The sequence below is a fragment of the Doryrhamphus excisus genome, linkage group LG6, assembly GCF_037039965.1.
Source record: "Doryrhamphus excisus strain RoL-2023G ecotype Guam linkage group LG6, RoL_Dexc_Guam_v1.1, whole genome shotgun sequence".
NCBI lineage: Eukaryota > Metazoa > Chordata > Actinopteri > Syngnathiformes > Syngnathidae > Doryrhamphus > Doryrhamphus excisus.
Window position 1 is genome coordinate 16114717 of NC_136362.1, and position 24064 is coordinate 16138780.

Sequence of the window (24064 nt, forward strand, 5' to 3'; positions counted from 1 at the left end):
GAACCCCTCCCCACACACACTGAAATTATGGAGGACAATCTGTAATATGTTTTTGCGTTTGCAGTTAACTACATCGCAACATTGTAATTTGTTTTTTCCAGCTATGTTGAGTGGTAAATATAGTAATTATTGCTCTAGAAACGGAATATATACCAAACTTGGATTGGCGATTGCTTTACATTACCAGTGTGTATTGTTTGCAGTACCATTGCTCGCCACTGGAGTGCGCGAGCGTCCATCCATCCGTCCATTTTCCTCCGCTTATCGGGTCGCGGGAGCGTTCATTCACAAATTTGAGTTCACCGACGGAAGACAACGACCAAACGTACGTTTCAAAATGCTTTATGTACAAGTTACACATACAACATAAAGACTCAAACAGTGTCATATTTTATACACTTTGTACATCCTTTTGACTACAAACCACTGACGGTAGCTATGCAAATTGTTCGGGGAGGAAAGCCATTTAGCAAACAGGGAAATGCATGAGAAACACTCAATGGTGTTGATGTAAAACTACATTTATGAGTCAATAACACACATAGCCACGCACAAATTTGATTTATGTCGACACGTATGTCGTTTTATCCCTCTAACAAAACGGTTTTGCTCACAAATGTATGGAGGCTCATATTTCTTCACTTCCGGTCTCACGTGGGCTCCTAACATTGAACCCCCACCCACTTTTTAAGGCACGGTGACTAAAAATAAAAACACTAAAAGTGATTGTTTGATTACAACCTTCCATTTTTCAAAGCAGCCGCTCAAAAGACACAACAATATTAAGGGGAATGGGGGGGGACACCAAAACGAACACAACGACCAAGTTATCATTGGCAAGTGTCAGCAGAAACTGGCACTTCAGTCTCTCCACGTCACCAATGGACGATACTTTGTGCTGGAAATTCCTTGCCTCATATCAGTCTGGTTTATTCGTCCAAAATACGTCAGTTGGTGGAAAAACAGACCCCGTCTCTGGTGCTTTTAAGGTAATATTACAGGATAACTAGTACATGTTAGACTCACTGGCCACAATTTTAGGTACACTTACAAATAGTCTAATCCGTACTAAAATATTGTGCCTTTTACAAAGACAATAATGCACAGTTTTGATTGACACTGTCATCATGATATTTTTTATGCTTGAATCACATGATTAAAAGTTAAGGAAATAAAGTGGAAAATATTACATATAAAATCTAAACATCTCCGGTTGCCTTATTCCGCTCCACGAGAGGACCAAAACACGAGAAGCATGGCAGCAACCACAATAATCAATCAAAACTGAGCATTGTTATCTTTTTTTGTGTTGGACCTGATGAAATTGTACCTAATCAAATGCCAAGTTGAGTGTATTTAATGGCCGCCCATGGATGTCCTAGGTGTCCACCAGAGGGCGCCCTGTAGGGGGATGCCATCAACAACATGTCCAGTGATCCAGTCACTTCCCCTCTGGAGCAAGGTAGGACATGGGAGAAAGTGAGTTACATAAGCTGACGTCCATCATGACATGCAAGTTCGGCACTTCAGAGTACGCTGAAATGGGTCACTTCGTTTGTTTGTGTGTTGCATATTGTGCTGTGTGTATTAGTAGTAGCCACCCATCGCAGGTCTAGCTGTCGTCCTCATCCGACTCTTGCTGATCCTCCTTCAACACTTCTGGTAGCCGGAAGCACTCCGCGAAGAAATTGACCAGTGAACGGCTCAGGTGCTGTTGGGTGTCGTCACTGTGCAGGAAGTGGCCCTCATCTGGGTAGATCTGATCATGGACGCAAAGTAGGAAGGATTCGATATAACTTCTGATCTTGTACACGCAGAGCATGTCATGTAATCAAAATCAAATATCAGTGAGTGTACTAATTGGCTGAGAAGGTCCATTTTATGCCTCATCAAAAAGCACGCTGGTGCAGACATCTCACCTACCTGCAGAGTGTAATTGGCCTTCTCGCTGATTAAATGGTTTATAAACTTGGCTGTGTGCTGAAAGTGAACTTTTTCTACAGGGAAAGAGGCGTAGAGAGCGGTTAAATGAAGCTATACGTCTTTGCAGAGGTGAGTAAAAAGACTCATTAGATACCATCTGCCGTCGGGTGGATGATCAAGTACTGCTTCTGCACCAGCTGACCTGCTCTCAGGGCCAAATTGGCCATCTGAGGGTCACAAAGAAGAGGCCAGGTCGTCATGTACATGTACATTATAGTTTGTCTGTTTGACCTAATAATATACATAAGAATGATACCGTATATGCTCTGGAATCTGTCTTTGAGCCCAGGTATCGTTCTGAGAAGGCCGATACTGTGGTTTGGAAAAGACAAAAACAAATTTAAAGAAATCCAGAATTATCTTAATCAAGCACTTCCTGGATTTTTTTTGTTAAGTTATTATTTGTTTAAAGCAATTTGTTTATTCAGTGATGTATTTTTTAAATGACCCTAACATTAACACAAACATTCACCGTACTTCTTACCCTTAATCTTAAACCCAACCCCATCACTTTAGTGCAGTGGTCCCCAAACTTTTTACAGTCATGTACCCCTTCAGACATCTGACCTGAAGCCATGTACCCCCTATTAATACACACTTAAAAAACATACACCTTAATATGTCAATTAACTTGATATATATTGAGGCCCCGGGTCATTAATTTTATTGTAATTCTGGGTTTTCAAAAAAAAAAAAGTGTATTTTGCATGATGACATTAGGATAAAGTTTGACATTAGCACTGATAAATAGATAAATTATCATCTTACATATGTTTTATTCCACTCTGATGTTGTCAATCCCTTTCAATTGATTTAATTTGAATGGATTTAATTCAAGCTTCACTTTTTTGTCCACTCAGGATGGCTATGGTTTAAGTTTGCATATTCATTTCATAGCAAATTGAAGGGGAAAACAGTATCTGTCCAAAGTTTTGATAAACATTAATGTCTGTTATAAGTCGAACATTTAGTAACACTGTTTTATTGTTGTATGAGCAACACGCGCTGGTTTTGTAAATATCACGTACTTTGGGTGTGTTTGCGGTGATTTAGAAGTGCAGAACTGACAGCAGTCCTGCTTATTGAGTATGAAGTGTCCATTATCTGACTGGAATCTTTCCATGGTGTCCCAACTCTAAAAGAACCACTACCGCCTTCTTAATACTAAAGACAAAAATATATACAAGCATACAGCCTCATTTTGGGGTCAATCTCCACTCCCAGGGACAGGTATTCACCGTTGGGGCCGTGTGGGGATCAAGTGGAATGCCAATATAAATGAAATCTTTACTCTTAATAAACAAAGTGATTATTAAGACGTACTTATTTGTTGATATGATGCACACAGAGCAAGAAACAACCATGCTGTCTTCTTCCTGCTGGTGTCTCCTCACACGTTAAGGCATTCAGGCACACTCGTAATTTTAAGTGTTCGGCACTGAATGTTTTTCTTTTTTTTTTTTTTTTACATACCCCCTATGGCACTTTGTGGTACCCCAGTTTGGGAACAACTGCTTTACCGTAACCTCAAACCCCACACGAGAACCAGTAAACATCCATCTTAGCGCTTACCCTTAATCCTAAATGTATCTTTAACTCTGATCCCTAATCCCCAAGCTTAAAATTAGATGACTTTTTAACAAAGAAATTCAGTTCTTGTAAAAGAATAAAATATAAAATGAAAGTCATACCATAAAGTTCAAAATCTGTGATTGGTGAGACAGCAGTTCCGCATTTAAGTTGATTAAACTCCATTGAGCTGAGCAGCAGCGTGGCTAAATAGCCTCCATAGGCCTGCACACATAAATGAAATAAAGCTTTATGTATTTATATGTAAGCAACAAATCATAGCATCCCTCTGAGCATTACCTTCCCGTAGACCCCCATTCGAGTCTTATCAATGTACGGCTGTTTGGCTATGAACCTGAGCGCCTCCAGCTGGTCCCGCTCCTCCAGCTTACCCAGCCTCCTTCTCACTTTGTGGAGGAGGTTAGTACCCTGGAAGCCACTGCCGTGGCCATCGAAGCGGATGACGATGGTGTTGAAGCTGCTGACCAGGACGCTGGCCCAGTCCACCTGGAACTGCTCCGTCACCATCTGGCCTCCGGGCGTCCCATCACTGTTTCATAAGAGCGGGAAGTTGCTTTGATGCATTAGACCACTACCTAGAACTCATGTTGGTACATGAGTGGACAAACAGTGGTCCGGTCATACTCACACCAGCAGGAGTAATGGGTAATGGGCCGTGTCCACAAAAACCGCCGGCTTCAGAATCTGCATTGTGAGTGCTATAGCACACACACAAAGAGTTAATTTTGATACCTAATTAGCATCCAACACATTCATTCATTCACAACATACTGGAGTCGTCTATGGTGATGGTTTCGTACTCCACTTTGGGCATCTGCATGTTGTAGTACGTGTTGTTGACTCTCTCGTTTGTCTCCAGGTCAAACAACTCTGCACAGAAGTACACAACAGAGGCTGTGCATGGCAGTTTTTCCTGTAAGAAGACATTGCAAAGGTAAAATGGCTCACTCTGTTTGTCCTCAGTTCTGTAGATGGCCACACTGGGAATGTCAGGCCCTGTTAAGAAGAGTTCCGTGATTTAGCGCAGCATTAATTGTAACATGGAGCCGTGAAGCTTATCAGACGCTGACCTTTACAGCTGAGTAGGAAGTAGTGCATGCTGTGGCTGAAGGACACATCCACGTAGCCGCACTTGAACTGGCAGGACAGGCAGCAGCGGTTGAATGGAGGGATGGTGTCTGTGCTGGAGGACGCAATCGCATGGGTGTTACTAGCAAAAACACAGCAGTGAGAAGCTCTATGTGTGAGAGCCTAACCTGTACAAGTGTCTCCGCTTGGGGTCATCTTCTGTGCTTAAGAAGTATCTGGAAATTAAAAAAAAACATTTCAGTCCCCTGAATATTGACACATGGTTAAATCTGCAAACTGACATTAGGTTCCTCTGATGATTGTAGGCCAAGATCTTGGTGACATCCCAGTCTCCTGAGGTCAGGGACTGAAGTATGTCGATGCTTGTGTTAGGCTGGGGACATAACACCGCAAAAGTCAGCACCAAACCTCCTTAATGAGTCTTTAAATATGAAAAGAATTAATAAGACCGTACCATAGAGGTGGACATAGAAATGTGGAAAAACTTTCCTCTGCCACCCTGAGGAATTGCTCTGGTAAAGAAGAACTTGTGTCCGTCGTGGGAAAAGAGCGGCGCTTCATTCTATATGTACAGTATTAAGACACATATACGTTATACTCTTATTTATAAGTCATATATAGCCAAAACACAATTTTTAGGGGCCTTAACTACCTGTCTATGCAACCAACCGGTGCTCTCATCTTCATGTTTCTATAAGGCAAAATTTGGAAAAAAATACATTAGAAATGGGGCGGCACGGCGGACAAGTGGTTAGCACGCAGACCTCACAGCTAGGAGACCAGGGTTCAATTCCACCCCCGGCCATCTCTGTGTGGAGTTTGCATGTTCTCCCCGTGCATGCGTGGGTTTTCTCCGGGTACTCCGGTTTCCTCCCACATTCCAAAAACATGCTAGGTTAATTGGCGACTCCAAATTGTCCATAGGTATGAATGTGAGTGTGAATGGTTGTTTGTCTATATGTGCCCTGTGATTGGCTGGCCACCAGTCCAGGGTGTACCCCGCCTCTCGCCCGAAGACAGCTGGGATAGGCTCCAGCACCCCCGCGACCCTCGTGAGGAAAAAGCGGTAGAAAATGAATGAATGAATGAACATTAGAAATGAAAAGGCTCTAGAACAGAGGTAGGGAACCTATGGCTCGGGAGCCAGGTAGGGCTCTTTTGATGACTGTATCTGGCTCTCAAGCGTTTCTTACCACAATAAAAATGTATTTTTGCTAACATTTTAAAGTAAACATCACGGAAATGACTTAAAAATAATATCAAAAATCAACAACTTTCTTATACATTTTAATCCGTCCATTTATTTTCTACTGCAATACGGCCGACCATATCTATCTTTCCTGATGATATTTTTCCAGGTCAAACACCAAAACTCGATTATTACTGGGTAATGCGGTAGTCTACCTCGGTCATTGAGATGTCAACATGTAAATATAAACTTTTCTCCTTTAGTCAAACAGTCACCTAGCTAAAGCTGCACCTAGCTAAAGCCTTCTGACGAAGATGGCCAAAAGAATGAAATACGTCTACGGAGTACGGTGCAAAACCATGCAGCAGCAGAAGTTGTATTAATGGCAACAAGTATTTGATTTATTATTAGACACTGTGCTGCTCACGAAAGTGTGCTGGCCACACCCCATTGGCGTGGGGTAGTGTGCCTGGTCTATGTAATTAGAGCCCATTATATCTAAAACTGTTGGTCTTACATAAACATGCACACATTTTATTGTATTCAATGTTTAAAAAAATGTATATGGCTCTCACAGATACACATTTTAAAATATCTAGCCTTCATGGCTCTCGTAGCCAAAAAGGTTCCCGACCCCTGCTCTAGAACATAACATACAATGTGACATTGCAATTAAATAGTTCATTCATTCATTTTCTACCGCTTTTTCCTCACAAGGGTCGCGGGGGGTGCTGGAGCCTATCCCAGCTGTCTTTGAGACAGTCTATGGACAATAGATGGGGAGAAAATGCCAACTCCACACAGAGATGGACGAGGGTGGAATTGAACCCTTGTCTCCTAGCTGTGAGGTCTGCGCACTACCCACTCGACCGCCATGCCGCCCAATTAAATAGTTATAAAATGCAATGAAAACGCAGCATTAGCAATACCACAGTACCATGCATGTAAGCAGTGGAGTGGTACCTCGGTTAACGTTCACCCCGGTTAATGCATTTTTTGCAACACCCAAATTTTTTTGCTAAATTTTTTGCATCCAAAATAAAGTGATGGTAAATGTTTAGTTGTCCATTCATTTGTCAGTTTAAATAATTTTTGCATCATTTTCTGCATGTAAAACTATAATTATTGTGTATAAAATGTGTATGTGTTAACATTTTTGGGTGTCTGGACCAGATGAATTGGATTTATATTATTTTCTATGGGAAAATATGCTTTGGTTAGAGTCCGTTTGGTTTGAGTCAGACCTTCTGGAATGGATTAATGGCGACCCCCCCCCCCCACACCAAAAATTAGCTTGACATGTCAAACACGCTATTACACTTTTGACCACATGGTGGCAGCAACACATTTCTACTCTTCATGGTCATTGCAAGTTAGCAGGAATAGGCTAGAACTACTTTTGACTGGTTATGTGAAGAGACACCATTATATTTTGGTGCAGATGTTAATTTATTATGATATTTTTAACTTTTTTGGGGGGGGGTTCTCAATTTCACAGTGAATATCTCACAGGCATTGGCAATTTTTAGGTTTATTTATTTAGTTATATTAATTATTAAATTTTTGTCAGTATAAAATATGTATCATTAGATTTATTTGACATCCATCCATTTTCAATGCCGCTTATCCTGGGTGGCGGGGGTATGCTGGAGCCTATCCCAGCTGTCTTTGAGCGAGAGGCGAGGTAACCGTTGTAGTTATATTTGAACAACTAATAATACTAATATACTAATATAATAATGATAGGCAAGGTAGAATGTTCAACCTTGATGCAGACTCCTGTGGTTGCCTCACACAGCGTCAGTATGGAGTTGTTCTGGGCTCTGTTCAGCCAGTTGACGGCCAATTTGGTGCTGGTGGCCCACTTCACCATAGTGATGTAATATTCCCTCCTGGAAAAACAGCACCAAAAACAAATCACCATCAGGGACAAGCTGGACCACCCGTGTTGAGATGAATTACCCTTGTAGACAGGCTCTCACCCAATGCGGGGGTCATCAGGTTTCTTCATGACCACAGTGTGCAGAGGACCATTAAGGCTCACCACAGACAGGTGTACTACAGGGTTTTCCTCCCCAGCCTGCAGAGGCAAATAGGGAACCAAATATGTCAGTTTAGGTTTCAGTTCTGACGTCAAATGCTGTTGTGCTCCAAAAAAACAGGGATGCCTATTATCTTACCTTTGGGTAATGGTATTCCAACGTGTTGGGGTACGGCGTTCCTGTGAAAAAGGGGACTTCCATCTTTGGTACCAGCGTGTCGTTGATGGTCATGTAGGCCAGACGCAGCCCATCGGGAGACCACCAGTGGGCCTCGTAGCTCTGCAGGATTTCCTCTGTCAAAACAGCAACAACATTAGAGTGACACCAGTTATGTGCGCTCAGAGGAGGCAGGTGAGGCTGAGGCTTTTCAATACCCAAATATTTTTGAAGCCATAATTATTTCAATATATGTGAGATTTTTGAGTGGCACCTCTGTGGACCACTGGTGTATGCGAGTGACAGGAAGAAAAGCTTTGATTTGCTTGGTGAAAAGTTGGTTCAGTTGGAACCAAGTTGGAATCAAAGCCAGTCTTTTTCAGACTTTTTTTTATATGAGGACAAAATATAGTCGGTGTTTATTCGGCTCAATATAATAATTAATTAAATGTGTAATTATTTAAGTGGACACAATTACAACAGTCAATAGAATAGTATAGTAAAGGCATATTTACACTTGCACTTTTATATATAATGGCATTATAGGCGGTTGTAAACAAAGGTGTGAGAAATACATTTAGATTTAGAAATAAATTATGTATTTGTATATATGATATATTATTTAAAACATGAAAAAGGGAAATATACATTTTGTATAAATAAAACATAAAATAAAGTGAATCGTAAAAATATGTGTAAAAATACTTATATAATAATATATATATTTATATTTATATTCAATATATTTATTATTAATAAATACTTAAATCAATAAAATACTATAAAAATAAAAAAATAAAATACTAATACTTAAATAAAATAAAATAAATACTTAAACAAATGTATAAAATTAAATGCTGATAGTAAAAATACAACTGTTTAAAATTGCACTAATAATTTTAATTCTACATTACTCTACTGACTTATTATTAATGTTTTTTTTTGTAAAATACGTCTAAATGTCAATGAAAAATTGTTCATCCAGCAGGGGGCAGAACAGCTTTATGGAAAGCAGTTTTCCACCTAACTCTACTCCATACACATGTTGATATTCACAACATTTTAAAGGACAAAAGTAAGTGGTATGTATTTATTCCTATTGTATAAAATGTTTTATATACTGTAAATGACTACTTGAGGTGCGAGTTGCAGTGCAACAGTCTGTTGTATCCTCTTTGAGGCCCACAGCATCTAGCAAAGCTCTTGTATGGCCTTGGTTGACATCTAAACTTGTCATTGAAAATAAAGTGCACATAAATTACATTTAATTCCAACCATCCTGCATGAGAAGGCCACAGAGGCACAATGCAAGCTAACCTTCGCTCTCTGTGTGAAAGAACGCGTGCGTGATTTGTGTTTTCGGGTGATAAATCCTTACAAGACAGCCGGCAGAATGCGACAAAACAAATCTTTGCATGGTAATGAAAATGGATTACGTCTTTCTGCGGGCCGCCACAAAGAAATAATCCCATTAATAAGGACAACGATTACAGCCAAACCCTGAGCAGTTCACAAATTCTCCCCCGTCATAACTGGCATTTTGTAATTACATTATACATTCGCTACAGACAGTTATTATTATTATTAAAAGCGCTCTGGGGATAAATCCTGAATTAATAACAGCATTTCTGACACCAGAAATCCCAATTAACTTTTGAAATAAACCTACAAGCTTTATGATAAATGACAGCGCGAGGCTAAAAGACAGAAAATCCATCAGCAAACAAAGACACACTGAAGTGTTTTTTATAATTGGAATGTCTTTTTCACATCAAAAAAGAAAGTCTTATAATGATTGGCCTTAATGGATTCAAATGGCCTATTCAGCTCGACTCTATTAAATTCAACATTGATGTTGAGTTCTGTTTAAGTGGCAAAAACTAGTATTTGTTATTGGAAATTTGGTTATTGCAGCACAAGTGAAAACACTTTAACGTCCCAATAAAAACTACCACAGCAAAGCTAAAAGACAGCAAATATTAGTATAACTTTAAGATGTTCCATGCAGCCTGATGTAATAAAACATAAAGAGGATCCAAAATGTCCGATATAATGCACCATTTACACCCCATTAGGGACACATACCTGTATAATCTTAATGAGAGCCAATGCAAGAACTGTTAAATATGTTTATTATAGTGGTTGTAATTTGCAGCGATATTGCGGTATCTTATCTAGTTCAATGAGAGGTATAAAATATTTGAAACGGCTCTCAGGGTGATGCAGTGGAGAACATACAGTGTATAAACATGGTTAAACAGCATTTGTACCATATTCTTTTTTCTTTTTGGTGTTTCCTGTCCTTTTTGATGTATTAATTTCTATATATTGTTGTGATGGGTAGGTGTAATAAAAGAATACATTTTCTTCCTACTGTGATAAAAATTATGTGAAAATGTTTAAAAACACAAGAAAAATACAAGTAATAAAATAATAATCAAATTGAAAAATAGATATAATTTTTGGGGGGGTTGTCAAAAATAAGGGGTTAACGGCAGTAACTCATTTATTTAATTAATTATGTTAATTTTTTTAGCGTTATTAACGCATGCGCATCACGACAAGCCACCGCTCTGTTATGACGATAGATGGCGGCACAGTGTAGCTCTCCGCAGAGTCTGTCTCCTCTTTGTAACTTTATTCTAAATATCTCAACTCTAAAACAAACGCGTATCTAGTCTGTTCGTCACTGGGGGTATGCTGGAGCCTATCCCAGCTTACTTCAGGGAGAATTAAATAAAGCATTGTGAGGTAAATAGATTTTCACACATGTGTGCCATCTCTTAATTTGATTTAAATTTAAAAAATACGGTTGTATACGGTAAGAATGGGTATATTTCAGACATAGTGAGACATTGCGATTAATCATGATTAATTAATTTGAAAACAGTGATTAATCTGATTACAAATTTTAATAATTTGACTAACTAGTTCTCTCGTATTCATGAACCAAATTTCTCAGGTTGAAATTCATTCATTCATTCAATTTCATTCAAATCACGGGGGACTTCAGGTGAGAGGCGGGGTACACCCTGGACTGGTCGCCAGGGCACATATAGACAAACAACCATTCACACTCACATTCATACCTATGGACAATTTGGAGTCGCCAATTAACCTAGCATGTTTTTGGAATGTGGGAGGAAACCGGAGTACCCGGAGAAAACCCACGCATGCACGGGCGGGAACATGCAAACGCTACACAGAGATGGCTGAGGTTAGAATTGAACTCAGGTCTCCCACCTGTGAGGCCTGCATGCTAACCACTTGCCCGCCGTGCAGCCCGTTGAAATTGATATTTTAAGTAATTGATGGGAATGCCTCTTGCAACAGGATACGGTAAACTAAGGACTTCCTGTCCATCTTTTAATTGTATTGTACCCAATGAAGTGGCCAGTGTATGGATACAGGCGTCATCTTTCAACTAGTCGGCTATTAAAGTAAGCAAAAGGAGATGTTGAAGAAGTCGTCCTCATGAAATCCCGTGAGAATGCGCGGTGAGTGGTACCTTCATAGAGCCAATCAGGTAGACCGTTAAAGACCACGCCCTCTTTGCCGGTGGAAACCAGGCGGATGGTGCGACTCTCCACTGTTGCTCTATAGTAGATGTTGTTCTCAAAGATGAAGATCTGAGCAAAAAGGAAGCAATACAATGGTGGTCTATGTCATCACAATAGGAAGTACGTTTTCTGTGTACCTAATGGTCTGGACATTTAAAGGAGAGCTTGATCTTTATGTCTTGATGAGATTTTATCAGTGAAAATGAAGACTGGAGAAGTAAAAGACACAAAAGAAGACGTTTTCGGCCAATTTTGTTCAAAAAATTATTTAATTTGGGACCTCAATATGAGCTTTCTTTCATGTGTGTGTCCCCGATTGACTTGTCTGTCACAGCGGACTAATAGCTTGTTCTTTAATGAGGGCGGCTTCATCTCTGAACACCTGATGCATGACTTCACACACGATCACATTTACATGCTGGTGGAACGCGCAATGATTAATGGCTCCAGTTCTCATCAATTCAATGTGAAATCACTTTTTACTTGGAAAGGAAGGACCAGTTAAGATTGAGTTCATCCTCATGAGCGACGCGTCCGTTCTACAGTTGGCAAGTTCTACTAGAGCCTTGATTAAAGCAACACAACAAATGAAGTCGGCCATGAGTGCTTTTATGGAAGACTAAATGGGACCAAATGGAATAAATGAAGAAATCTATAACAGCTTTAAAGTGATGATAGACTAGCTTGTAATGAGGGGACTAGCAGTGCTGTAGTTAGCTCAGGACATCTCTCTTTTTCTGTTAGCACTAACGTCTGAGCTAATATTTCTATCTGTGATGCCTCTGTATAAACATATTGCCGTACAAGATGTTGTTACGAAGCAAAGGACTTGAGCATCCATGAGCCTGTTGAAGCAACAGATGAATAACTGCATGGAAGTGCAAAACTATGCATGCAAAGTAAAAAAAAAAAAATTGAAAGGCATGATTTGTCCAATTGCACCAAACTCAGCATTCTGTGTCCACAGTGTATGATGACTCACACATTCACACTCACACACGCACACACACACACTTCAAACAGTGCCATGTGTCTTGGTTCCCGTGGCAACAGTCCAAATCACTGCATCTGCCACCAGTCCATGTGCGCCCTCCTCAGTCCAAATTGTGGAAAGCAACCTGTCTGTCCAACTACAGTGTCTGTATGTGTGTATGTGTGTGTGTGTGTGTCCTTACCAGCTGCTGGCCTTTAGGTCCCCATCCAGCAAACTGTAGGACGGCTTCATGCACTTCAGGAGGACTGAGTGGCCATGTTTCCCTGTGTGGAGGGTAAACATCACAATAAATACTTTCTATAGCTGGATGAGTCAAGGACACACCATTGACAGGTCAAGAAACTGCAAGAATTGTGGCTAGTACAGACTTTTTGACATGAAGTTGTATGACGTCCCCATCAGCAGTGTAGAGCAACAACACAGGCTTCATCCCGTGAGCTGAATGCTAGTTTACTGAATTAAAACAACAGAAATGTGACCGAGGGGGGTCTACACCAAAAGTGGCTCCACAAAGCCAGACTTTGTGCCGGTCCTGTTGTTTCGCACGGTTTTTGACTTTGTGCCAATGAAAGGGGGCATTTTATTTTTGTCATATTATTCTACTTCCGCTGAAAAGTGAAGACTATAAAATGAGTATGTAATTATTATTGAGTGTAATAAGGAGTTCCCACAACATTATGAGTAACACTGACGCCACCAATTGAGCATGGAAGGGTCGCTGCAAGTACAACGCTGTCAATGTATTGCGTAAGTTAACACTGATTTATGATACTAACTATACCATCCATTTATTCATTCATTTTCTACCGCTTTTTCCTCAGGAGGGTCGCAGGGGGTGCTGGAGCCTATCCCAGCTGTCTTCTGGCGAGAGGCAGGGTACACCCTGGACTGGTGGCCAGCCAATCACAGGGCACATACAGACAAACAACCATTCACACTCACATTCATACCTATGGACAATTTGGAGTCACCAATTAACCTAGCAAAAAAAAAACCCATGCATGCACGGGGTGAACATGCAAACTCCACACAGAGATGGCCGAGGGTGGAATCGAACCCTGGTCTCCTAGCTGTGACGTCTGCGCGCTAACACTCAACCGCCGTGCCGCCCAACCATCCATTTATCCATTTAAAAAATAAGGAGCTTTTGCTATATCTCATTGTGACACTAGATGTCATTGTTGTCGTGAGTACTCACGCAAGGACACTCGTGATGTTTACCAGGCCTAAATATTAACATTTCATATTCAAATTTATTCCAGGTGCTCGTGTGAGCATATCTAGCGTATTCAGTCATCTGAAAATAGATAAATAATATCGTCAGGGAATTTTTTGCAGCTGCTTTAAAAGAGAGCGTTGAACTCGCCAACACAACACAGCTTGCTAACCCACTAAACTGGCTTTGCCGTATATCTCCTGAGCAGACAAAGTTAGAGAGAGAACAACATTGTCAGGTCAAATGTCTGTACTGGCGACCGTTAAAAAAAGTCTTACTGTGTAACGAGGCTGTAAATAATGTACTTGGCCACAAAGGAGTGCTGGTACATCTGCAGAGATGAACAACATCATCATTAAAGCCCAGAAAAAGTGCAGCATCCGGATGCTAATTGAGTCTCTTCTCACCAGTTTCACGTCAAAGGCAAAGAGCACAAGTTGCAGGTCAGGTGACACTTTGTACCTCGTGGCTTTGGATCTTTCCTGGATGGCATCAAAAAAAACACACTTTGGAAAAAAGAAGCAAGACCTTGACGACAGTAAAGACGTTTATAGGGTGGACTCACAAACATCTGGTTTGGCACAACAACAGTTGTCTCCCCTGTGTCCATATTAATCTTCACAACATCGCCCTCCCTCGTACGATACAGAAGCTCATGACCTGCATGGGAGACATAGAGGAAGGAAAAAAAAACACATTTTTATAGTGTACATTCAATTTGTATTCCTCTACAGTTGTGCTAAAAATACTTGACTTCAGTGCCGCATAAATCGTAAATCATACGTACATGCTGTCAATGAAGTGTTTATTAGAGGTACGGTGTTTATAATAGAGAGGAGGCCGTTATTTGCACGGATGCATTTTGAACATAAAATATATTAATAAGTACATTTCAGTTGTACAAATACAGGATGTAAGTGTAAGGATTATAAGTGTGGGGAAAAAAAAAAAACAAAAAAAAAAACAAAAACTTATTGAATTGGTAACTGCTATGGCGTGGAGAAGGGGTAGGATTTAATAAGCTTTGCTTCTTCCTGCTCCTTTTCAGACATGTGTAGTAATGAGGTGTTGTGTGTATGCATGTATGTGTATGTGTATATATGTATATATGTATGTATGTAGATTTTTTTGTATGTATATGTATGTATATATTTGTGTATGTATATATATGTATATATATATATATATATATAAATAGATATTGTAAGTGCATATGTGAGAAAGAATAATGTAACATAGTATTCATGTCTGAAATAAATTAAGAAGAAAGAAAGAAATGTACTGTATTTGTTCAAGTTGCAAGTAACAAAGCACTCTACATCTTCTATTAGAGTAAAGGCTGTTACATGAGGAAATTTGATGCACACAAGGCAGCACGGTGGAAGAGTGGTTTGCATATTGGCCACAAAGTCAGAAGTTTTGGGTTCCAATCTCTGCTTTGGCATCTCTGTTTTGCTTAAAATAAGCATTTTCAAGCATTCAAATGGTGAAATTGGCTGCACGGTGAACGAGTGGTTATCACGCAGGAGACCCGAGTTCGATTCCACCCTCGGCCATCTCTGTGTGAAGTTTGCATGTTCTCCCCGTGCAGGCGTGGGTTTTCTCCGGGTACTCCGGTTTCCTCCTACATTCCAAAAACATGCTAGGTTAATTGGCGACTCCAAATTGTCCATAGATATGAATGTGAGTGTGAATGGTTGTTTGTCTATATGTGCCCTGTGATTGGCTGATAGGCTTCAGTGTGCCTGCGGTAGAAAATGAATGAATGAAAAATGGTGAAATAAATTAAAATACAAATATAAGGCATTAATATACATTCAAACTGTGATATGTAGAATTTGAAATAGTAGAGAAACTGATAATATGTATTATTCATTCATTTATCTGTACTGTAATATATACATTTTTATATTAATTAATATATATATAATTATATAATAAAAGAGACACTCAGGGGTTAAATGCAGCAAATTGTACGTCCGCTCTAAGAGTCACGTTAGTTAGAGATGAGAATTTTCACTTATTGTTTTTCATTGTCTTTCTCTTTATGTAGACAACACATACATGCATAATAAAAAGATGCTTTTGTGATTTTCAGCGTGTCAGTGAATGCAACTGTCTTCTAGTTACAATAAGGAAGTGTCATTCCAAGGACAAGGGAATAGAGTTAGTGAGTTGAAGATAGTACATACGGTATATGGTGTTGAGTTCAGGTCAGAACACATTTACTTAGAATTATGTTTATTAAGGATGCCTGATATCAGCATAAAAATGCAATATCGGTTGATATATGTATCAGATTTTTTTCCGATCATGAAAACTGTTCCTGAAAAATGCCTTATACGACACATATACTGTATGTGTTCATTCCACCACAGGAGTTATGTCATGTTACACATATGGGTATCAGTATCGGCTGATATTTTCTACACCGCTTATCCTCATGAGTTATTTTATTTATTTATGTATGACAACAGTGTGAAAAAAATGTTTTACTAAGTCGGTAATTTCACTTTGTTATTTTGTCCAAGTTTTATTGGTGTCATGAGCACTTGAAATGCCCTACTTAGTGTTTTTAAAGTAATTAATCCTATACACATGGAGGATGCGTGCTGGAAGTCAAACAGAGTAGTGCTGATTGTTCCACTTGCCAACCTCCTGATTTCATTAGTAGATTTGCATACATTAAATATGATTAAGTCGCAGATGTTGCCTATTGATAGAGTCATACTTGGACTGACATCATATTGTTCTCTTGTTTCAAAAGCAACGGCCAGCACCGTCTTTGTTGTGAAGGTTAAACACTTTTGTCTTTGCACAGGAGCGAACCAGTCAGAGGTGAGTCCAAAGACTAGTGAGGCAAGAGGCGGCTCACTGGGGGATCAATGACGTGCCCACGAAATATTGATGAGGACTACAGAGGTATGTGGACGTCCCTGCGGGGTGCTTATGAGAAGGTCATTAGGCCCAATTGGGACTTGATTATATTCACTTAAAGAGGCCAGATGCTGATTTCGTCAGGTGCTCAGAACATTTTCATCACCTTGGTGAATGACGGGCGAGCTTAGCTTATTACAGCTTAATACGTCACTAATTGGTGGAAGAAGGCAACTAGAGAGGACACGTGTGAGGTCGCAGTGGTCACACGTGGAGGGACTACATTTACGCTTCAGGAGCGTTGTTGCTGGGGGAGATAATGCACCAGTTTGAATTTAAACCACCCGATGTTAAAACTATTATCTTTATCTGCCGTAACATTTGTGTAGATTTACAACCGTGTCCAAAGTCTGGCTCGGGGGTTACATGAAAGTACACATGTTTGCACTTGCATTCAAAATGTTTGTTCACTTCTTGTGATTAACATGTAGCGGATGCTGATTCCCTTATATAAGATGTGATCATAGTAAAGCTATGTAATATGCAATAGTACGGTATTAGATTTTGTAGATAGCTTATTCAGTCATAAAGTATTGCCCACATAAAATAACTGAAGTATTGGTATTTTCTAAATATTATGGAAGCAATTTACATATTTCAGTTATATAATAACAGTTGTACCTTAGCATCTAAAAAAATAAAATGTTTTCAAGCACGAGAGTTTTTATTGGTCATTAAGAGAGAACAAGTGCTTCAACCCTAATTAACTTTAAAGACTGGGTACATTTTTGTGTTGGCCTATGGGGTTTATGAAGGAACTCTTTTTACAACTGATGCAATTATAGCTACTAGAATACATATAATAATGTATGAAATTAAATTAAAATTAATCATACTTGAATATTTGTTATTATGGGGCTGTAAGGATGGACGAGTGGTTAGGCCACACCAATAGGAGACCGATTCCCTGTCCGTTCGATTCCCCCTTGGCCATCTCGGTGTGGGATGTTCTCCCCGTGCATGTATGGGTTTTCTCCGGGTACTCCGGTTTCCTCCCACATTCCAAAAACATGCTAGGTTAATTAGTGACTCCAAATTGTCCATAGGTATGAATGTGAGTGTGAATGGTTGTTTGTCTATATGTGCCCTGTGATTGGCTGTCCAGGCGTGTACCCCGCCTCTGGCCCGAAGACAGCTGGGATAGGCTCCAGCATCCCTGTGACCCTCGTGAGGATAAGCGATACAGAAAATGGACGGATTAATTGATTATTATGTATTTTAATGCACTTGAGCTTTGTGTCATGCTAAGTTATGCTAACTGTTGTCGAAATATCTGGATTTGGGTGGTGACACAATTCAAAGGACAGTAAAGATATACATTTTGCATCATTTGGATTCATTTGGAACCCTTCCCAGACTTGTTGAGCAATTGTCTAATAGAGAACATCTACCTTTAAAAACCATAAAAGCAGTTTTAACTGTCGTAATGTTTCTGGATATCTTTCCTTCTGACACGAAAAGCTGAACTCACCGCTGAGCCACACAGCACCAGGGTCGTGCACGTGAAGGTCGGGACCAAAAACGTCATCCAAAGTGACTTTTTTCTTGAGGGCCAGACTGTCATCTTCACCTGTCAAGCACACATCGCACTAAGATGAAAAGACAAATCTAATTCGACATGCTGCAGATCATCTATAAAGCGTGGATGGTGTGCTGCCATGCACGTCAATCTGGGGGGAAAAAAGCTTCAAGGCGCTCTTGTGAAATTTTATTAGCATTTCAAGAGACTTAACAAGTTGGAGAATAAAGTCAGGGTAACTTTTGATGTTGACTTTTTCATCATTGTGTCACTCAGAGGGGCTCCATCCCACCACGACACGCTCTTCTTCTATGCAGATTACATCTCCAACAATTGCTCCCCGTTATAAGAGCGCAATTTGGAACAAGGACGCCAACAAGAGAGAGAACTCTCCTATTGTTCTATTCATCTTCTTGCAACGTACTTCCTCAATGTGGCCGCCACACAAAGACAAGTGGAGCAGAGGAACACAAACAGGCTGGTGTTTGCATCTGAGAGTGAACACGGCGGGAATACTTCTATTCGGGAAAACCAGCTGCGACAGCTCACATATTTTAAAAAATGGCTATAAAAAACGTTCACACGTACGTGCACAGCGGTGTGACAATGGCCAGATCAACAGTAAACGTGTTGAACAAAACCACAAAAAAAAAAGCTGTGGATAAAAGCTGCATCCATATGACAAAAAAATGTAACAAAAAAACACAAATACTAGTCATCCTGGTCTTGTATATTTTTAATACTTGCAGTATACAGTGGAATCTTGGTTTTCACTCACTCTGGTTTTCGATGAAAATGACAAAAATGGCCTTGTTTTTTTTTACTGAAAATCCAAACAGTGTCCAAAGGAAGCATCCACATGTTAGGGTATGTTGGGGAACCGTACACCTCCTTCAGTCCTTCCACCTCTGTTGGTCTTTGGTGGTGTCCAGAAGGTGCTAGAATGGCAGGTTTGTCCATGTCTAGATGTTAGCTCTCCAATTCCTTCCTTGAATGATGGTTTGTGCGAGGCTTGGGGTTGATCATGTGACATGGCCAAACCAGGAAAGTTTGTTACGATCACAATTTGAAGATGTCTGTGGGTTCCAATGGCTGCGGTTGTCTAATTTTTGATGGATTCGTTGGTTCTATGTTGTGTATATGGAACCCTCAATACATGATGACAGCATTTCATCTTGTTTCTAGGATTGCAGAGAGAGTCCAACTTTCACAAAGGTGGAAAAGACTACAGAACAAAGGATAATCCCGGTTCGTTGTCTCAGAACTGTTGCCATCTCTATGTCAGACTTCCGCTGTAATGGTGGCAACCAAGATACTTAAATTGTTCAACTTCATCAAGTTCCATTCGCCATCTTGATGGACGGTTTCAGTTTTTATGAAGCGAAGACACCAGAGATATTACTCTTAGCCTAAATGAAAATACAGCCTCTGTCAGCCTCTACATCTGTCAGTTGTTATCATCCTCCAATAGATATGAGGAAGAAGAAGAAGTGGAGGTGATGGAGAAGTATTCAAAGCTCTTTAATGCTGATGCGGTCACAGACGACCGTATTTTTAAACCACTTAAGCAAGGACTTATACAAAGACTATCATTGGCATAGAGAGCGACAATTCCTCCACAATATTCCATCCCTATCCCAGTGCTAGTTGTCTCCGCTGGCATGGCTCCTCCCCCTTATGACCGACCCCACGAGCAAGCATTGTCAGCTTCTATCATTCATCAGCACAGCTTTTTTCTTTAAGAATTTAAATACACATTAAAATCCTTAAATCCTTAAAATCCAGACTGTACCCAATCTTCTGGTCACAAAATCAGTCAAGAGGATTGTGTTGCCTCGTGTGTGTGTGTGTGTGCGTGCGTGTACATACGAGGGGTGAGCAGGATGACAGAGGTGACAATCAGGGAGCAGATGACGAGGATGACCAGCAGGGCGATGGCAATTCCTTTCCAGTTCCTCTGTGGCGGAGCGCTGCCCACAAGGTCCTGATGAGGGACACCAAATAAAAAAATAATCATATTATGGACCTACAAACGGCTGAAAGCAGCTTCTGTACCATATAGATTCTAAGAAACTAAGCAGAATGATCTCTTGGATGCGGGCATGGATGTTTCCTCCAGATGACCCCCACTGTGCACATATGAGGAGAGGAGCGGCGTAGCCTCGAGAGGCAGAATGTCGAGCTGTTCCTCTTCACGCAGGCCAGGAGACAGTGGGTGGCTAATTGGCCATACATACGAAACTGTATATGGAACTTAAGTGAGGAGGTGCAGCAGGCTGGCCACCTCTCCTGCACACTCATTTCAAAGTCTTCTTATCTACACTCAAGGCATACAATGTCATTAAATGGCTCTGCAAATACACACACACACACACACACACACATGCAGCAGAAGTTTTGCTGGAATAACTTCAAACGGCGGCTAACTTTATATAATACGGGCAGTCCTTTGCTCTCTACTTGTGGTTATACATGACTACACACACATATATATAATAAAAGGATATGTTAATAAAAATATATACAATACTATGCTATATAATACAATACTATACCATTCATTTTCTACCGCTGCTGGAGCCTATCCCAGCTGTCTTTAGGCAAGAGGCGGGGTACACCCTGGACTGGTCGCCAGCCAATCACAGGGCACATATAGACAAACAACCATTCACACTCACATTCATACCTATGGACAATTTGGAGTCACCAATTAACCTAGCATGTTTTTGGAATGTGGGAGGAAACCGGAATACCCGGAGAAAACCCACGCGGGGAGAACATGCAAACTCCACACAGAGATGGCCGAGGGTGGAATTGAACCTGGGTCTCCTAGCTGTGCGCTAACCACACGACCGCCGTGCAGCCCAATACTATACCAGTATTTTATATTTAATACAGAGCAGTGATTTGGGTAAAATAATCAGAATGATAACCAAAATGTATATTAAGAAATAACACATAATCCAGTTTAAAAACAATAATGATGATATATTTGAACACTTGGATCATGGTGTGTGTGTGTGTATGTGTGTGTGTTCCGTCTGCCCTGTGCTGCAAATCAATAGACGAAAGCAGCGAGCACACACAGAAAACAACAGGCCCATCAATAAGATGACTTATTGTAGAGAAGGTAATGATTTTCTAGTTGCACATTTGCACACTGCACTTAATATCATATTCACCTTTGCAGTTAGCTTAAAGACACCAATAGGAGACGTTGGGACAGTCGTGAGGCCGTTTAAACGCATGGTTTCCCAGCTGAGATGTGGAGGTGAGCTTGTACGTAGAACACTGTGACAGCTGGATGTGTGCACCATCACTGTGTTATTAAAGTGTCTCTCTGGAGCCTGTGAGGCGTGTGAGTAAATATTCCGTTCCGGTCGCATCTCCCCCCCCCCCGTGACTAAATCGTACTGCTCGCCTGATCAGAAGGAAGGAGGTGGAATTTTTCAAGACAGCCCCTGTTTTAAAAAGATTTACACGCATCATCACGGGCCCTGCAGGCTGATACAGAACGTGTACAAATGGTAGAGCGCTAACACGCTAGCTAGAAGTAACAAAAACAATTCGAAACAATAGTCAATCCTTTTATTTACATAACACCAAATCACAACAATAGTTATCTCAGGGCACTTTACACATGGAGGTCACGTTCATGAATGAAAAACCAGCAGGAACCCCACATGAGCAAGCACTGGATGGCGATGGAGGCAAGGAAAAACCTTGGCAAGGCTCTGTGGGGAGGCCATCTGTCTCGACCGGTTGTGTTAAAATAGATATAAAATAGGATAGATGGGACTAGGAACTGAGTGTTAAAAAGCGAACCACAGTATGAATAGCAATAACAAACAGATGAAACGGTAGCACCAGTTGTTAGTCTAACCCAGCTAAGAGTCGTGCAACTCTTAAGGTGTCAAGGAATCACCAATGTTAACAATGGTAACAAGCTAACCTGAATAGGGAACTACCTTTCAGTGCTTTTTTACCAACAGTTTTAGTTAGTAATGCTCTCAATGACATGTATTTATTGATCATATTTTGAACCTCCTACTCCACAAAAGGGAACTCCAAAAATCAGCATAATAAAGAAACATCTGCAAAAACAACAACTAAGAACGACCAATGGAGTTCTCTCAGCATGCTGACCTCACTGACGACTGGAAAGAATCTCGACCTTTTCGGGTTATTTATAATAACAAACAGATGAAACGGTAGTACCAATTGTTAGTCTAACCCAGCTAAGAGTCGTGCAACTCTTAAGGTGTCAAGGAATCACCAATGTTAACAATGGTAACAAGCTAAGCTAAATAGGGAACTACATTTCAGTTAGTAATACACTCAATGACATGTATTTATTGATCATATTTTGAACCTCCTACTCCAAAAATCAACATAATAAAGAAACATCTGCAAAACAACAACAACTAAGAACGACCAATGGAGTTCTCTCAGCATGCTGACCTCACTGACGACTAGAAAGAATCTCGACCTTTTTGGGTTATTTGACAAGCATCCATACTCCATACCTAAGAGCAATTATTTATGTGATGTCTTCACCAACACACAAAGAGTGCAGTGTTAGCCATTTTAAAATCCATTTGCTACAATTTTCCATTCCTTTTTTTAGACACGTTATGAGAGTGAAGCCCCTTTTTTACGGTCAAGCTTCGTTCCACTCTCCCTAATCCGCTCTGCCTCCCACTTTCGCTTTGTCTAACCATCTCTCTGCCTCTGCTCGCTGCTCAAGTGTGAAATGGATCTTTCCTGATCTAGTCAGCAGCACCTGGTTACCAAGGGAACCCAGATAGGCACATCCGCAGCATTTACAGTACCGTACAGTAAGGATTATTCTTCATGATAATATTTAAGACTCCAAGGGGTAATTATGCACGTTAGCAAACCAATGTGACACGTGTCTCCGCTTGTGGCCTTAAACTTTAATCCCGTAAAAGACACTGGACACTGGAAACAGGATATGCACCTCCAGCACAACACGAGGTGAAGCAATGGCCTTCGGACACAAGGGTAAACTTTTCCTCTGGCGCAGCATCAATAAATCATGGCCATTCATGAGAGGGATTAACTATTCATGCCAACTGGCTTCAGCCGAGCCGTCCTCTCGTCTATCCAGCTGGCCCACCTCGGCAAACGCCGTCGCTAAAGATGCCCCAGGCGAGCCAAGGAAAACAACATGCTGCACACTTAATTGTTGATCCCACGTTGAAAAGTCTGCAAAATTACAGGAAAAACAATGTTCTACTTTATATATGCCCTGCAACATTAACTCATTCGCTGCCAGAGACGTATTTATAAGTCTTTTTTTACGTGTTTACATGTTACGTAGGTGATGATGCAACTCCACAATAGAAGTGAGCATGTTTGGTGTAGATTTAAGTTGAAAAAACAGCCACAATGTGGCATGTACTGTATTTCCCATGGACATACATGCTCTGTAGCAACCAGGAAGTGAAAAGGCGAAAAATTTTAACGCATACATGTGCTTGTGCTCGTGCACACACACAGTTGCAAATGCAAAAAATGTAAATAGTTCATGGTGTTATAGTTGTGTTGTTTATGTTGGGAGACAGGGAACTGGCATAAATCGGTGCTGGCACCACCTGGTGCATCCCGGCATGGTGCATCATGTACTGTAGTGCACCATGTAGCTAACTGCTACTGGTTTAAGGCGACTGGTCAAATAAGTAACAGCTTTCTTACGTGCTACAAGCTAATAGGTACTGTTGCCAACCAGCCATCCTTTTCCAATGCCACTTATTTTCAATAGGGTC

The 24064-nt window shown here is 40.6% G+C and overlaps 1 protein-coding gene across 5 annotated transcripts in view; it reads right to left on the bottom strand.

Annotated features, from left to right (window-relative positions):
- Positions 1-326: 326 nt before the first annotated feature.
- Positions 327-24064, bottom strand: part of LOC131125180 (A-type potassium channel modulatory protein DPP6-like) — a 73719-nt gene continuing 49981 nt past the window's right edge. For 3 of the 5 annotated variants that reach the window (XM_058066457.2, XM_058066456.2, XM_058066458.2), the window contains 23 exons: positions 20145-20259; positions 18228-18326; positions 14385-14479; positions 14227-14301; positions 14098-14150; positions 12785-12866; positions 11558-11678; positions 8032-8186; positions 7834-7931; positions 7617-7743; positions 5315-5353; positions 5117-5224; positions 4944-5035; positions 4830-4877; positions 4644-4756; positions 4345-4569; positions 4202-4271; positions 3853-4102; positions 3675-3777; positions 2240-2295; positions 2078-2150; positions 1924-1997; positions 327-1759 (listed from right to left, as the gene is read on the bottom strand). In XM_058066457.2, the coding sequence (XP_057922440.2) occupies positions 1613-1759; positions 1924-1997; positions 2078-2150; positions 2240-2295; positions 3675-3777; positions 3853-4102; positions 4202-4271; positions 4345-4569; positions 4644-4756; positions 4830-4877; positions 4944-5035; positions 5117-5224; positions 5315-5353; positions 7617-7743; positions 7834-7931; positions 8032-8186; positions 11558-11678; positions 12785-12866; positions 14098-14150; positions 14227-14301; positions 14385-14479; positions 18228-18326; positions 20145-20259 (2418 nt within the window). In that variant the 3' untranslated portion in view covers positions 327-1612. The remainder of the gene's footprint in view (positions 1760-1923; positions 1998-2077; positions 2151-2239; positions 2296-3674; positions 3778-3852; positions 4103-4201; positions 4272-4344; positions 4570-4643; positions 4757-4829; positions 4878-4943; positions 5036-5116; positions 5225-5314; positions 5354-7616; positions 7744-7833; positions 7932-8031; positions 8187-11557; positions 11679-12784; positions 12867-14097; positions 14151-14226; positions 14302-14384; positions 14480-18227; positions 18327-20144; positions 20260-24064) is intronic. The other 2 variants (XM_058066455.2, XM_058066459.2) reach the window with 1 other exon arrangement.